The 16,781-nt window shown below is 40.3% G+C and overlaps 1 protein-coding gene across 2 annotated transcripts in view; it reads left to right on the top strand.

The window, feature by feature from the left end:
* Positions 1-3,715: 3,715 nt before the first annotated feature.
* Positions 3,716-16,781, top strand: part of NUDT14 (nudix hydrolase 14) — a 99,119-nt gene continuing 86,053 nt past the window's right edge. The window contains exon 1 of one of the 2 annotated variants that reach the window (XM_077819478.1): positions 3,716-3,904. In XM_077819478.1, the coding sequence (XP_077675604.1) occupies positions 3,824-3,904 (81 nt within the window). In that variant the 5' untranslated portion in view covers positions 3,716-3,823. The remainder of the gene's footprint in view (positions 3,905-16,781) is intronic. The other variant, XM_077819480.1, reaches the window with a different exon arrangement.

The raw sequence follows: 16,781 nt of genomic DNA, 5'->3' as shown, positions 1-16,781 counted from the left end.
TGGAAGATGCAGCTTTTAGGCTAATTGGCAATGGATTTTTTACACAATAAATCTTGTAATTAAAGTACAACAAATTTACCAGTAGTAGGCAGCAATTTTACCACAAGTCTTGCAATATGTGGAGTTTTTCTTAAAGCTCCAGCTTTAAGCTGAAATCATGTTATTTGGTGAGACTCTCAGCTTTCTTTCTTTCTTTCTTCTTTCCTTCAAGTACGTTTCTAGCCCTTGTGGTTGAGGAGAACAGCTTGAAAATGTGACCTGAAAAGTCAAAAGCAGCAGGCAAATAAAAACAGCCCAATATGTATTATATTTTAAAAAACCATCATTCTAAAGCCAGTCTCATGATATTTGGGGGCCTCACTTGTGACTTTTGAATGTGTGGATTTGGAAATACCGGGTGGGACATAGAATTAGGGCCTAATCCTGCAAACATTCCATCAAGCTTACTTCCAACTGCTGTGAATAGCCCCGTTGACTTCAGTAGTATTATTCATTATAGGTTTCAGAGTAGCAGCCGTGTTAGTCTGTATTCGCAAAAAGAAAAGGAGGACTTGTGGCACCTTAGAGACTAACAAATTTATTTGAGTATAAGCTTTTGTGAGCTACAGTTCACTACGTCAGATGCATTCAGTGGAAAATACAGTGGGGAGATTTATATACACAGAGAACATGAAACAATGGGTGTTACCATACTGTAATGAGAGTGATCAGGTAAGGTGAGCTATTACCAGCAGGAGAGCGGGGGGGGGGGAGAGGGGGGACCTTTTGTAGTGATAATCAAGGTGGGCCATTTTTCCAGCAGTTGACAAGAACGTCTGAGAAACAGTGGATAGCTCACCTTACCTGATCACTGTTGTTAAAGTGTGTATGGTAACACCCATTGTTTCATGTTCTCTGTGTATATAAATCTCCCCTCTGTATCTTCCACTGAATGCATCCGATGAAGTGAGCTATAGCTCACGAAAGCATATGCTCAAATAAATTTGTTAGTCTCTAAGGTGCCACAAGTCCTCCTTTTATTCATTATAGTAAGCGTTATAGCTCTGATCTTGCCGCTGTATCTACATGGACAGATCCTGGTATCTGCATGGAGTCCCATGAAGTCAATAGATCTCTGTGCAGGCACAGGAGCTTGCCCACATGGTTATAGTTGCAGGAATGGTATCTAAGGTTGGTAGAGCAGTGTTTGCCAGAGCGGTAATTTAGGCCTCAGCCCTCCAACTGAATCTGTAGGGGTGGACCCTTGTAACAGCGTATAACCCTAATGAAATCACTGAAGTTCTGAACGTGTACAAGTGTTCACTCATGTAGATCCAATTGTAGGAGCAGGGCTGTAGTTATTTTTGCTATTCTCATTTGGACACAAACTGATAGCTTGTAGTCTTCTTATCTATATTTTTACTTGGTATATACAATTACGCACACAGACATGGGTTATAGTTTTGTTTTATTTAATTAAATGCTACAATTTTCATTAGTAAATACATCTTAATGTTTACTGATTGTATTTCCCAAAATGCTATGTATACTCTCATTGTACTTAGGCTATGTCTACACTAGCACTTTTGTCGGTGTAACTTATGTCACTCAGGGGTATGAAAAAAAACACCCCTCTGAGTGTCATAAGATACACGGACAGAAGTGCCAGTGTGGACAGTGCTATGTTGGTGCGAGATGCTCGTTGAAGTTGGTTTAATTATGTTGATGGAAGAGCTCTCTCCCGTCGGCATAGAGCAACACATGAGCAATCTTACAACCGCACAGCTGCATCGATAGTGTAGACATGGCCTTTGTGTGCAAAGTTAAACACAACACGTGTGCTAGTTTTTGCAGGATCAGGGCCTACGTTTCCATTTTATACAAAGGTGACAAAATGAAGCGGGGATACCAAAATACTAAGTTCTGAAATTTAACATCAATTTAAAAAAATTACTTCACAAATAAGTATTACATTTTGTGACCCATAAGAGTATAAGATTGAACCCCCCCTGGGTCTCCATCCCTGTTTTGCATATAGGATATGGATATGCACAAGTCTGTTCAGAGATTAAGGAACACAAGAGACAGAAGCAATTTTTAATATATTCATTATCAAGATACATAGCTGTGTTAGAATGCTCAAAACCAGCTTAGCCTGGGACGTGGGGATTATATCCAAGGAAAATGTGCAGAGAAATATATCTTTGTTTTTTGGGGACACGTAATCAGTGGTGCATGGGAATGTGCGTGTTTTGAAGGGATGTTTGTGAGAAGATGACGTGTTGTGTCTTGGGGTGGAGATGTACTTTTCAGAAGGCAACATGTACTGTATGGGGGTGCAGCTTGGGGACCTGATCCCATTTCCCATAAATACTCACAAACATTTTATTTTAAGCACATGAGGCCATTTCAGTGGGAGTACTCATGTGAGGACTTGTCTATAGTTAACATTTAATTAGACCTAGCTGCAGAACTCAAAGTGTGAAAAATTCACCCATGCATGGGGGAGCTAAACTGACCTAATGAATCAGGGAGGTGACTACCACTGCTCAAGGAGGTCGATTACCTATGTAGGTCCTACATCCATGGAACAACCACTTCCAGCAACACAGGAAGTGTCTACACCAGTGGTTCTCAAACTGCGATCCACGGACGACCAGTGGTCTGCGAGCTCCATTCAGGTGGTCCACAGATAGTTCCCTCTAAGGTGCACGCCTGAGTGGCCACACATGAGAGAATAAAGGGCCGCCCATCTAATTAGTGGAGCTGTGTAGGTGTGGCTCCACTAATTAGGTGCCTGGACTCTGGAGAAGACACACATGTAAGGTGAGGTGGTGGCCTTGGGGGGAACAGAGGGTAGGTGGGAGGGGGGAATTTGGGATGTGTGGGGTTGCGGTGACCAGAGAAAGAGGTGACTTTCCCCAACTCCAGGGCTGCGGCTGCTGTGGGGGAGACAGCCCTCCTTCCCAGCCCCAGCTCTGTGGCGGGGGAGAGACCCCCACTCCTTCCCAGCCCCAGCAGGGGAGAGCACATCCATCGCATTAGAAAGGTCAGACTACTGATATTAAAATATGAGTAGTGTGCTTTTATTTGTAGAACAAAAAAAGTTTATTATTATTAAGTTGTGTTTTTTTTTTTTTTTTTTTTTTTTTTACATAGCGCTTCTGTTCAAAGTGCTTTACAATGGTTAGCTACCGGTGCAAACAACATTTGGAAAGAACATTAAGTGAGCCACCAAGCCCCTCAGCGATTTTCTAGTGGTCCATGGGAAAAAAAGTTTGAGAACCACTGATCTACACTGCAGAGGCTTGTGTCCACAGTGTAGACGTGCCCCTGGCCAGTGAAGGAAGGGGGCCAGGAAAACACAGCAGCTGAAATCCAGGCTGCACTGAAGCGGAGGGGATTTTTTGCCATTGACCTGACCCCCGCCCTGCGGGCCAAGGATTTCACCAGGCATGTAGACGTGTGCTTGGGTGCAGGGAGGGGGGTTCACTTCCCTCTGGCTTGGGGGGAGTGTGAGAGGAAAAAGAAAACCCCTTCCCCCTTAGTTGGACGGTTTTGTGGGGGAGGGGGTCCTGGCCTCTTAGCGGGTGGGGGGGGCAGTTTCCCCTCAGTTGAGGACAGCCGGGGGGGGGCGTCTTTCCCCGTTAGCTGGACCGGGGGGGGAGGGGAGGGGTTCCTTCCCGGCCAGCAGGACGGTTGCCGCGGGGGAGGTTCCTTTCGCCTTACTGAGGACGGTTGCCGCGCAGGCGGCGCGCGACGCCGCTCTAGTCTGCAGGCCGGGGTGAGCGGCCGCAGGCTGCCCACGGCCACGCCCCGGTTCCCGGGGCCGCTCCTGCCGCACATGGAGGCCATAGAGGAGCTGGCGCTGGCGCCCTGCGCCTCCTCCCAGTACTTGCGGCCCTTCCGGCTCCGCTACCGGCAGGTGAGTCCCGGCTCCCGCGGCACGGCGGGCGGAAGCCCCGGCTATAGCCGGGCCTACGAGCGCGCCGGTGCGCTGCCCTGCCAGGAAATGCGGCCTGGCCCGGGGCTGTATGGTGCCCTCCCCCTCCCGCTTCCCTGCAGCCTCCTGCGGACCTGCCCCCGTGGCCTGCCAGCCCCCTTGCCCCTAGTCCTCACCAACGCCCCCTTCGCGCTCGGCCCCTCCCAAATCTTTCCCTGCCCCTAGGGTCCCACTCCGCTCAGGCTCCCTTGCGCCCCCCTTCCTCGCCCCTGCCAGTCCTGCGGACGTTGGGCTTTGTCTCTGTGGGTTCCTTGTTCTCCCAGCTGCGTCAAATCAGGAGGAGGGGGGAAGATGGGAAAGAACCGACATCTGAATGAGGGTGACAGAACACCAGAAGAGGTGACTTTAGTTGTTCTACATCATTTCCCATAGCTGAACAAGGCACGAGTGTCCCATCACAATTTCTTCTCAGGCAGGTTTGTCATGGTTAGGATTGCTTGTGGTCTTTATGTGGCAGCAGTAATATTGTCCTGAAGAGTGCAGTAGTAGTCTTATAATGCTTGTCAATTATGATCTTTTCTATGAATCCAGTCATATATACAGTACCTTTCATCCCCAAGCAATTTACATTTGCTGTGTAAACAGGAACCACTTGATCCACCTGCCACTGAAATACAGTCACCTCGGGGGTAGAATGCGGCTGTTGTTTAACAGCACACAGCAACCTACATAATAGTTTAGGACTGGAAGTGAAGGCAGATACCATAGTCGGGGATCGGTCCTGCTTTGAGCAGGGGGTTGGACTAGATGACCTCTTGAGGTCCCTTCCAACCCTGATATTCTATGATTCTATGATTCATATATGATTGAAATTGAAGTTGGTACTTTCATTGTAAACTGGAAATAGGCCAAAACACACCTGCCCTTGCAAAAAGTACCATTGGGTTTTGTAAAGGACTGCAAGTGGTCATGTATGCGGTGGTCAGACTCGGAACCTCGGTTTTATTTCTCATCTGAAAGACTGAATTATAGTGCCCCCTATTGCCAGTGCGTGGGCATTGGTTTGGTACTGATTAGGGCTGAAACACTACTGTCTGCAGCAACTTAATTTTCTTTGCAGGTCTCTCTAAATACTAACCCATTTGGACCTCGCTTCTTGAGTAATGTCATGTAAAATCATAGTCAGTTAGTTGCAGTAATTGGAGCAAAGTTGAATGATTGTCTAGATCATCAAAAATGATGAAACTGCCATGTACAGCCAACTTTACAGCACCCATGTGGGAAGCAATGGAAGTAGTAATAGGAAATCCTTTTCCTTATAATGTCAATACAAAACATGAGTCTCCTTTCAGATGATCCTTGAGAATTAGAGCCCTCAGCAATACAAAGAGTACACATGATAAAATGAGATTAGTGTCTGCTAATGTAACATATTTGTGTTTTTTCCCTTCAGAATCTGTTCTGTAAATAGGTTTCTAACTGTATGAAGAGCAGTTGTTTCTCTAATTAAATGTACTGTAGTGGTCGCTCCAGTCTCAGTATTGGCCTAGTGAGGTCCATTTGTTCATTGCAATTCCATGGCTGTAGCAAATAAAGGAAAACCCAGTGCGTGCAGAAATTAGCAATGCCAAGCTACTTCTCTTCATTCTGCTTCACCCTTTTTTTGGGGTTTGTTTTAGGCCTGGCCTACGCTACGGAGTTACGTCAACTGTAAGGCAGCTTATGTCGACCTAACTCTGTAAATGTCTACATTATTGTGTTGCTTCTACTGATGTAAGTTGCCCACTAGACTGACCTAATAAGTCCTAATAAGAGACGTAGCATTTAGATTGATGTAGTTAGGGTGATGCAGTGTCTGTGTTATTTACATCACCTGTTGGTTGTCAGCCCCGTGTGGGCCCCGGAGCAGGCAGGACTCCAGCTGTCAGTGCCCCACAATGCCCCACACAGTTAAGTCAGTGGAAGTGGCCTGGTGAGGACATACACTACCAGCAGAGGGGGCATAGTGTGGACATGAACCACCGCAGTAATTACTGTGGTGGCTGTACGTCGACATAACTTAAGTCGACTTAATTTTGTAGTGAAGACTTGCCCTTAGACACATTCATTAAGAAAGGAAGAGGAGGTGTGTGTGGAGGAGATATATTCAACTCGTAGTCTTAAAGTGTTGGAAAAGGAAAAGCAGGAGGCGATCAAATAGACAGGGACAGAGTAGGAGGGAACATTTTGAAGTTGGGAACTTCTGCATATCCCAAATAGTGTCTTCCTGCACAAATAGAAAATATAAAGAATTCTTGTAAATAAAGTTTCTGATAATGGATTACCTTTAAATATTGATGAACTCTAGGTACCTCCAAGACATCACTAGTGATCTTTAATTCTTAAAATTCTTTAAATTCTTTAAATCTTTAAAGATTACAGTATTTGGCTGGAGATTCAATTGTAAATTCCTGAATCTTTCTGATCCTATCTTCACAACCAAAACCATCAAGTCAGACAACAGTGGTTAAACTTAATTGAGGTCTAGATGACTTGCATTACAATTTAGCCTGTAGGTATGGCCTTGTCCAGGCAGGCTGGACCACATTTAGTTTTAAACCAGTAGGGCCATAGCCATGCTCAAAAGCCATCGTTGAACTTGCTTGTTTTCATAGTGTAACCAAGGCCAAAAATATCTGATGCAGAAAGTTGCCCTGATGTATTTCAGAAATTGAGGTTTCCCTTGGGGACTATATTCCCTTCAGTATAGTACATTTATTCACTATATATTTCTTATGATTTGATTTCTTTGGAGAGAGAGAGAGATGTGGTCTAATGTGCTAAGCAGAGAACCAGAATCTCTTGACTTCTAATCCTAGTTCATACACTGACTACCTGACACGGGCTTTGTTTTAGAAGCTTGTTCTGACAAGGCAGCTCTCATCACTGCTTCCTACCATTTAATTTTTAGTGTATGATCTGTCAAGGAACTTTTGGAAGTGTACAGGCTAGACTAATATAAACTGCAATTTTACATTTTCTAGTATATATGGGCAAGCCTGTGCTAGAGTGGAATGGTGAACAAGCATCTATTTGAATGATGGCAGGACATTCAAACTTATTGCCATGGGATGTCATGATGGCCAAAAGTATAACTGTGTTCAAAAAAGAACTAGATAAGTTCAAAACTTCATGGAGGATAGGTCCGTCAGTGGCTGTTAGCCAAGGTGGTCTGGGATGTAACCACATGCTCAGGATGACCCTAAATCTCTTACTACCAGAAGCTGGGAATGGAAGACATGTGAATCACTCCATAATTGCCCTGTTCTGTACACTCCACCTGAAGTTCTGGTGCGTGCCACTGTCAGAGACAGGAAATTGGGAAAGATGGGCTGTGGTCTGACGCAGTATGGCAGCTCTTATGTTCTTATGACAAACCAGAAAAATTGTTCTATGGTGCCAGTTAGAATCTAATGAAGTTTTATCAAATAAGGGGACCGATTGTAACAAGAAACTTTATTTTTATATGAGCTTTACTCTATTTTCAGAGCTTCAGATGGTTTAGTGTTTGGCTTTGTCATTTTGTTCTATATTGATTAACTAAGGTTTCCAGTCATTCATTCCTGAGTTAAACATATAATACATAAAAAATGAAATGGAAGTGGGAAAAATCTTTTTAATGTGTGGCCTTTTCTTTTACTTTTAAGGGAATAAAAACATTTAAAGTTATTAACATTATAAAAGTTTGGGTTTTTTTAGAGAATGTTGTGGATCTGAATCTGTTGTGTACTGTGTAGTGAGCAGAAAATGCCCCATGTAAAAAGGGAGTTGGGTGTAATTTAACAGTGGATTGCGAACAAGGATTCCTGATTTCTAAGAGATCTGACTCTGATTTCCTCTGTGGCCTTGAGCAAGCCCCTTAGTCTCTGTGTTTCCACACTTTAAAATGCGATTTAAAATTTACCTATCTCACTGGACATGAGGATTAAGATCCAATTCTGCAAGGAGCTCCATGCAGGGAAAGCAAGATTGGGGCCTCATTAATGGCCTGAGAACTTTGGAGATAAAAAGCACTAAGTTGTTATTAATAATAATAATTATTTATTATACTGTACCAACTAATTCCACATTTAGAACTAACTTTTATATAGTAGCATGAGTGTTCCCAGCTGCCTAAAACATTTGCTGAAGCTTCATTCTGCTTTTTGGTAAACATAGAACATTCTTTTCTAGTTTGACAGTTAAAATGTTGCTGTGAAAATAATAAACAGAATTTTAGATAACCTGTTCAAACAAGTAACACTGGTCTGTTGAATCTTCAAAGACTCCAGTATTAAGAAGTGTTCATTTGTCAAAGCAATCATGTTAAGGATGATGGTGTTATTTCTTTTGCAGATTTTTTCTGAATTCCTTCAACCTTTCTAGTACTCATAATATTAAATGCAAAAATAATAAGACAGCATTTTGGCTGAAATGACATCATATAGCATTTTGTATGCATAAACATAAGGAACCTTGAAGTGACAGTTTTCACAAGCAGCATGAGCATAAACTTCAAGACCACCGTTCATCTAAAATACAGTGAAGGCACGGGATTGGGACTAGAAGTGAGGGGACCTGGATCTATTCATGGCACTGCCACAGACTTCTGGTGTAATGCTATTCAAATTTCAAAATTATTTTAGCATGAGATGTGGTTGGGAGTTGCTGAAGGGAAAACATGAAGAAAATTTGGAAAGTCAGAGAAGTAGTAGAAGGGAAACATAAAGGTATTTTTGTGTGTGCTGTAATGAAGGTTTATTTTCATTCAACATACTTTGGCCACCAAGCTTGCACCTGTTCCTAGTGTGAAATAGCTTAGGGACAGTTAGAAGGTAATGGCTGGTAATGTAGAGATTGGTGAGTAGTGGTTAGCAGTGACAGAAATTTCCAGCTTTTTACGTTAAGCATAGTCTTTATCTTAATTTTAACAAATTCTTAACAGTAAATATCATCTTAAATTGGGGATCTTGCTCCTAATGGTTTCATGTATGCAACTGAATGAAACAAATTAACTGAACTCCATCGATTGTGTCTGTTTAATTGTATAATCCCAAGAGAATGGCAGGCATTTTACAGAACAGTAAGAAGATACAACCTCTACATGTAAGAGATTGCAATCTGCATACAATGGAGTACAATCATTTTTCATGTTACTTAATTACAAACAGGCAGCAGAAATCTTAAATTATAAAGATAAAAATATTAAAAATAAGTGTACTTGTGTGAGTGTAGTGAGAACTTAAAATGTGAGAGTTGAGAGATTGTTGGGAATGATAGGCTGGGAAGGCAGTGAGAAACTGAGGTAGCATTGTTTGTTGTAGACATATGGGTGTGGAGTTATGAGGGCAACAGCTGATCAGAGAGCAGGAATTCACTTTGCATTCATTGAAGTCAGTAGCAAAGGTGCCAGTAATTACAATAATGCAGGTTCAAGCCTGCAATATACATTCTCTGTATACAATTTTTACAAGTATGTCTACATTTTAGAAATAAATTAAGTAAACAATGGTGTTTTGATTTAATGTCCAAAGGTCATTAGTAGCCAGAGCACAGAAACTGGCATATTGGTTATTGAGAAACAGCCATGCACTTATGTAAATCAGACTCCAAAGTTTAGAATAACTGTGAAATAACTGCAGTTGAGTGCTAGTAAATGTATTTCACCAGTATGCTATGGTTAGCTTGGGTTATTCCACTTCACAATAATGATTGCTAAGAGCTTTTTTAAATGGGGACATGCAGAAAAATTAATCCAAATGAACTAAAGGTGCGAATTCAAAGTGGGTTTGTTAAACTGCATTAAACTCCTGTGTGTACACTCTCTCATTCAAAACTAAAATGATGTTAATTGGGTTTATCTTAATTCACTTCCAAATTAAGGCTGGGTCTAATCTTAAAAATTAGATCGACCTAACTATGTCGCTCAGGGCTGTGAACAATGTTGTGCCCTTAGCACCATAGTTTCGTAGACCTAAGCCCAGGTGTAAGCACAGCTAAATCAACAGAATAATTATTTTGTCAACCTAGCTATCATGTCTCCGAGAGCTGGATAGACAATAGAGAAAGGAAAAACTCCTTCTGTCAACGTAGGAAGCATCTAAAGTATGGGCATAGCTACACTGGAAACTTTCAAAGCGCTGCTGCAGGAGCGCTCGCACGGCTGCGCTTTGAAGTGCAAGTGTGGTTGCACGTGAGCGCTGGGAGAGAGTCCCAGCGCTCCTGGTAACCCACCTTCACAAGGGGATTAGCTCAGAGCGCTGGGAGCCTGTCCACACTAGCACTTTAAAGCACTCAAACTTGCTGCACTCGGAGGTGATTTTTCAGACCCCTGAGCCAGCAAGTTAGAGTGCTATAAAATGTAAGTGTAGGCAAGCCCTATGCCACACTACAAGCATTTACACACATCTACACTATAGCAGCACACCTGCAGCGCTGTAGCTGTTCCACAGTAGTGGCTGTACTGTAGATATACCGTAAATTAAACCAAATTAAGGCCACTTGAATGCTGAAAGAGAGTGCGCACATGGGTTTAATGAGGTTTAACTAATCCACTTTAAATTTACACCTTTAATTTGAATTAATTTTCCTGAGTGTCCCCATGTACACAGGCCCCAGGGTGGAAATAATCGGGTCCAGAGAAAATGAGCCACTTTACCACATCTAATGTAGATTTTTATTACAATTGCTGTGTAAAAAAAAAAAAAAAAAAAAAAGACTGGTGTTTTGTATACTCCTAGTAGTATTCTCATCACATATTTTGTACAACCTTTAATTTGTTTTTTTGTTTAAATTATTATTCTTTTTTATTTTATTTTTTTATAAATTGAGCTAGCTCGGAGAAATGTACCTGTATATGTCTGTAATTTTTCAATTGGGATTAAAAATACATGTCTGGTTAGAGATAAGTAAAAATGGCTACCTGTTTCCCAGTATAAAAAATTCTGTTATCTGAAGCAGTGTAACATGTAGAAGTATACATACGGTGTACGTTTTAATACAGATGATGAGCAGTAGTGTACAAATGTTTACAGTGGATTTGGATGTTATGAAGTTATAAAATCTTCTCTAAGTGAGAATATTTTGTAAAATGTAAAGACAGAAAACAGACTTTAATGCTTTATATTAAATGAGTATAGCACATTGTGATTATACCTTGAAAACACAGCTTAAAGAATAAGAAATTACATATAAATGGCTAGTGATATTGAATATGCATTTTTTACATTTTGCAACTCGTATGTTTTGTAATTATTTGCTTTGAAAACACTATAGAAAATGACTTAGCATAAACAGGGACATTATATTTTTTTTTATTCCACAGAATATGTAAAACAACTGTCTGACTTAAATTTTTGTGTGAATTAGTCTTTCTACATAATTTATAGCTAAATAAAGCAGCATTCCCTGATCTCCAAGAACTCAGATTTCAACATATTGTCCCTTAAACATAGACCAAGGTCTTGTTAATATAGTAATACTAAAGTTTAAACAAACTAAAGCTTACTTTTCATTAGTGGTCAACTAGTGTCACACGAAAGCCATGATCGCTGATCAAAACAACGTTAATTATCTGTTTCACATTGTGCATGCTGTGTCAAAATCCTTTAAATGTTGCATATGAAGCTGAGAGGGAACCTTAAGGCCTGTGACAGAGCAGCTGGTCTGGACATGGGCTGATGCCCCAGTTGACAGGTTGTTGGATTAGAAAGAATATCAAAGGCAGTGAGTAAGATTAGGGATAAGTGAACATCTGACAGCAGTTTGCAGCAGGGGAGAACAGATGATAAACAATGGGAGCTGGGTACTTGGGTGGGGGGGACCGAGAGGTGAGAAGGCCATGGGAAAAGTGTGGCAGCAATCGTTAAAGCTCCAGGTTGCTGAGCCTCATGAATAGAACAGGAAATAGGATTTGCTAGGACAGATGTGCTGAGTGGTGATGAATACATTATAGGGAAATGAGGGCAAAACTCCTAAAGGTGAGGGCTATTCTTTCTCCAAAAATGTTAAATATAAATGTGGGAAAGATTCACCCGTCCGTAAAAAACAAGACATTCCAGTTTGTTTGAAAAATAATGCAGAAAAGGAGGGAATACAGCTGTTGATTTTGACTTTATTAAATGTTTGTTCTTCAGTGATACTTTTAACAAACTACAGCACACCTACTGCTAAACCAATAATAATATCACAGGTACTTATTTTGACAGCCTAAAATGATGAAGAGATGGAAGTAGTGGCTTTTTTTAGATGATGCTTTGATGCTTTTTAATTTGTTTGCAGTACATGGTATCTACAGAACATAGTGGTGGGTTATGTTGCAGATATCTACAATTATTTCTCAGAATAACTGTGTGGCATTTCCTGGGCTTTTTGTGCCACAAAACTATGATTCTTGTTACTACTTCTGGCTGGATCCATTTCCTCTGTTCATGATATAGCCAGTTTGGCAAAGCCAAAGGACTGGCAAATATGTTCTTTGTGTAGCTCCTAAAAAACCTGGATGCTGACTCGTGTACTTCTGCCACTTTCATTTGAGGCCTAAAAAAGTTATTGAAACTTGAAACTGAAGTAATATATTAGTTTTATCAAGAAGAAGAAATGTGTGAAATATATGTGAGCCTTTGGTACCCAAGAGGGTATCAGTACAGCTTGTTTCCAGACTTCTAGGCAGTTGTCCCACTAAATAAAATATTGCCCCAGATTGTAGAAGGCACCACAGGCTCATTAAGCCAGGATAGAAACTGAGAAGATGTGAGAGTGCAAGCTGCAAGCCAACTCACCGACTGGGGAAACAACTGTGCAGTCCAGGACCCTTTCCTCATGAGCTTATGCTCAAATAAATTTGTTAGTCTCTAAGGTGCCACAAGTACTCCTTTTCTTCATGGGGAAATAATTTACTTTGTGGAATGACCCATCCACTCCCAGTCTCTATTCAAGCCTAAGTTAATTGTATCCAGTTTGCAAATTAATTCCAATTCAGCAATCTCTCATTGGAGTCTGTTTCTGAAGTTTTTTTTTGTTGAAGAATTGCAACTTTTAGGTCTCAGAGTAACAGCCGTGTTAGTCTGTATTCGCAAAAAGAAAAGGAGTACTTGTGGCACCTTAGAGACTAACCAATGTATTTGAGCATAAGCTTTCATGAGCTAAGGTGCCACAAGTACTTGCATCCGATGAAGTGAGCTGTAGCTCACGAAAGCTCATGCTCAGATAAATTGGTTAGTCTCTAAGGTGCCACAAGTACTCCTTTTCTTTTAGGTCTGTAATCGAGTGACCAAAGAGATTGAAGTGTTCTCCGACTGGTTTTTGAATGTTATAATTCTTGACGTCTGATTTGTGTCCATTTATTCTTTTACGTAGAGACTGTCCAGTTTGACCAGTGTACATGGCAGAGGGGCATTGCTGGCACATGATGGCGTATATCACATTGGTAGATGTGCAGGTGAACGAGCCTCTGATAGTGTGGCTGATGTGATTAGGCCCTATGATGGTGTCCCCTGAATAGATATGTGGACACAGATGGCAAGGGGCTTTGTTGCAAGGATAGGTTCCTGGTTCTGTTGTGTGGTGTGTGGTTGCTGGTGAGTATTTGCTTCAGGTTGGGTGGCTGTCTGTAAGCAAGGACTGGCCTGTCTCCCAAGATTTGTGAGAGTGTTGGGTCGTCCTTCAGGATAGGTTGTAGATCCTTGATGATGCGTTGGAGAGGTTTTAGTTGGGGGCTGAAGGTGATGGCTAGTGGCGTTCTGTTATTTTCTTTGTTGGGGCTGTCCTGTACTAGGTGACTTCTTGGTACTCTTCTGGCTCTGTCCATCTGTTTCTTCACTTCAGCAGGTGGGTATTGTAGTTGTAAGAATGCTTGACAGAGATCTTGTAGGTGTTTGTCTCTGTCTGAGGTGTTGGAGCAAATGCGGTTGTATCATAGAGCTTGTCTGTAGACAATGGATCGCGTGGTGTGGTCTGGGTGAAAGCTGGAGGCATGTAGGTAGGAATAGCGGTCAGTAGGTTTCCGGTATAGGGTGGTGTTTATGTGACCATCGTTTATTAGCACCGTAGTATCCAGGAAGTGGATCTCTTGTGTGGACTGGTCCAGGCTGAGGTTGATGGTGGGATAAGATTCAATTAGCATAATGACCGAGCCATTCCCAGTCTCTGTTCAAACCTAAGTTAATGGTATGACAGATAAAGTATGCTTTAGTATCGTTTAGTTTCAGTGCTCAGCATAACCCTATTGCTACATTTGGACCAAATCGCAATCTGAAAAACTCCCAGTTTGCCTTAGGGTTCAATGTTTGTTTCTGCTGCTTAGAGATCATTTGACAGTATTGCTTCTTTGGAATACATCTATGTATTTAAAATATTATGTTGCATTTATAGAGAGCCTTTTGTCCTGAAGGTTCCCAAAATACTTAAGCAAGTCACTCAAGTTCAAGTTGTCATTTATATTTCTCTGTTAGGTAGCAGATGTGTTGTTTCGTACCCATATCTTCAATATAGGTGGTAAGTTAGGAGAAGCTGCTTCTTGAATCTTTCTACATTTTCAGCTTTCTCAAATGGGAAGATGAGGAGTCGGTCTGTGTTACAGAAAACAGATGAAGTTTTAGCTTCTTTAAATTAAAAGGTAATGAGAAAATATGAAAACATGGAGCTAGTTGCATCTGTTAACTGTGTGCTGGTTTTGTTGATAGTGGGGGAGGGCAGGAGGATGAAAGGTCTTAAGGATCTTTGTGAGAAGTGCCTGTGAGAAAGTCTTAAGGGGAAATCTAAAGATTGTTACTAAGCCTTGGCTTCCATTAGCCCCCTGCTGCTGTTCTTCATCAAGTTATTTTAATGGCTTTCAAAGCAAGTGAGTGGAAAATGGTTTCTCTGGAACTTTAAGGAGACTGAACTGCAAACTGTCATTGCTTTACAAGTAAAACACATCAAAGGTTGATGGAAGAATTGCTTGTTAAACACATTAAAGATTCTAATTAAAAAATGGAGATACAAAAGAGACATCACAGTCATCATAATTACTCAAAGGTGAAAGCTTAATGGCTTGTCATCTGCTGAGGATCCTGTGTTAAAAGTACCTCTTTCATATTTTTTGTATTCCTTTATATATTTTGGAGTTCTTTACATTTGCATGAATGAAGGACATGTATTAAAAAAAACCCGCTTAAAATGCAAAGTAAAATCTCAAATTAATATGCTTTGCATATATTCAAGGATGCCTTTGAAGATATCTGAACCTTCAAATTCTGACATCTGTGAATCTTTTAAATATCTAGCTGTTGTTTCTCTGACTCTATGTAATACAGTATATAAAAATATTTCGTATGTGTACTCTGTGAGAGATACATATGGATATTGTATATGTCAAACACAGTAAATAACCTTGTAAGTATTTTCTGTAGAACCTGCTTCTGTCCATTTTCAACCCCCTCCCCTTTTAAAAAAAAAAAAAAAAAGTATTCTGGATGTCAATGTTTTAGCGCTATATAGTTGATACCTTCTGAATAGAAAAAAGGGATCAGTGCATATAGAAAATAACACTTCTACTGAGAGTTTAAAAATCTGAGCCTTCTACTTCAAAGCAAGATGCATACTGTAGTGTATAAGGCTGCTCAAGATCAATGTATACATTTAAAAACAAACATAATTTAATACAGAGGTACCTTTCTACAATATGAAACAGTGATTTGTTAAATACTTTATTAGTAAGCACAAAAAGCACCTATTCCATTATGCTATTCACTAGTCCTTTTCCATACTGCAATTGCAAAAGTCTCCTGTAAAGTTTCAGTCTAAATTCACAAGTTTTTGTAGAGTTTTAGCAAGTGAAGTGATTTATTTCGTTTATACACACATTCTTAATTAAGAAAACAATTCTTGTCAGTAACCTGATGAGTGGCCATAGCAGTGAGTGGATTTTTGCACATGCTGTGGTTAAAGAAAAATAGAAATGGTATAGAAAGTCCTAATATGTTAATAGTAAAAAGTCTCTAAGGACATCAGTGTCAGACAATCTCATATTTAGAGGAGGAAATAGAAAGGTACCTTGTTCAAAATTAGATTGAGAGTTTGGTAACATTTTATCGTAAGTATCTTAATAATATCTACATTACAAATTATATCACTTTATGCTTAATTCTAATACTGGATAATCATTAAGCATCACTTCTCTCCCACCCTTCCCCCATAAAGATGTGTAAATGTATTCTGAAAATCTGTGTGAAACTAATTATGGAATCCACAAATCTTCTCTGGTTGTAACTTGAACCTTTAAAACTTACTTATCCCTGGCAGGTATTTTATCATTAGGTAATGAGTACAATTAACTTGAGAAGTAATAAATAGGATGTTTTATTGAGCTTCATATTGTTTAAAAACACTACGTAGTATAACAGATATGTAATACACTAAAGTCCAAAACCTGAGGTTCTACTGTATATTTTTATATATTAAAGTCAGTGGGACCATGATTTTACTTAATCCTTTCTGAGGGAAACTCCAAAACAGTTTAGCTAATGAATTACTTTTTCAGAAAGCAAACATAGAATTATTGCCATTGGGATCATCAGTGTCCTTAGGGGGTGACCAGAAACTACACTTAGTAACAAAGTAAGCTTTAATTCAACACTTGGAGAAAATAAAATAAATAGTATAACTTCTTAAACTGTGTTACTAACAGTGTTATTCTCAATAATTATTTTATTAGAAGTCAGTAAGATATACAGATACTTCTGCTATTAAAGGTACTTTTAGCTGATTGCAAACAAATTGAAAATCACCTTTATAAAATAAAATTGGAATGAAACAGCTGACTATAGTTCAGTTCTTTCTGATTTTTAGTATAGATCTGTGT

The sequence above is a fragment of the Eretmochelys imbricata genome, chromosome 6 (genome assembly GCF_965152235.1).
Source record: "Eretmochelys imbricata isolate rEreImb1 chromosome 6, rEreImb1.hap1, whole genome shotgun sequence".
Classification (NCBI taxonomy): Eukaryota; Metazoa; Chordata; order Testudines; family Cheloniidae; genus Eretmochelys; species Eretmochelys imbricata.
Note: the sequence above shows the minus strand (reverse complement) of the source record. Positions and strands in the feature narration are given on the sequence as shown.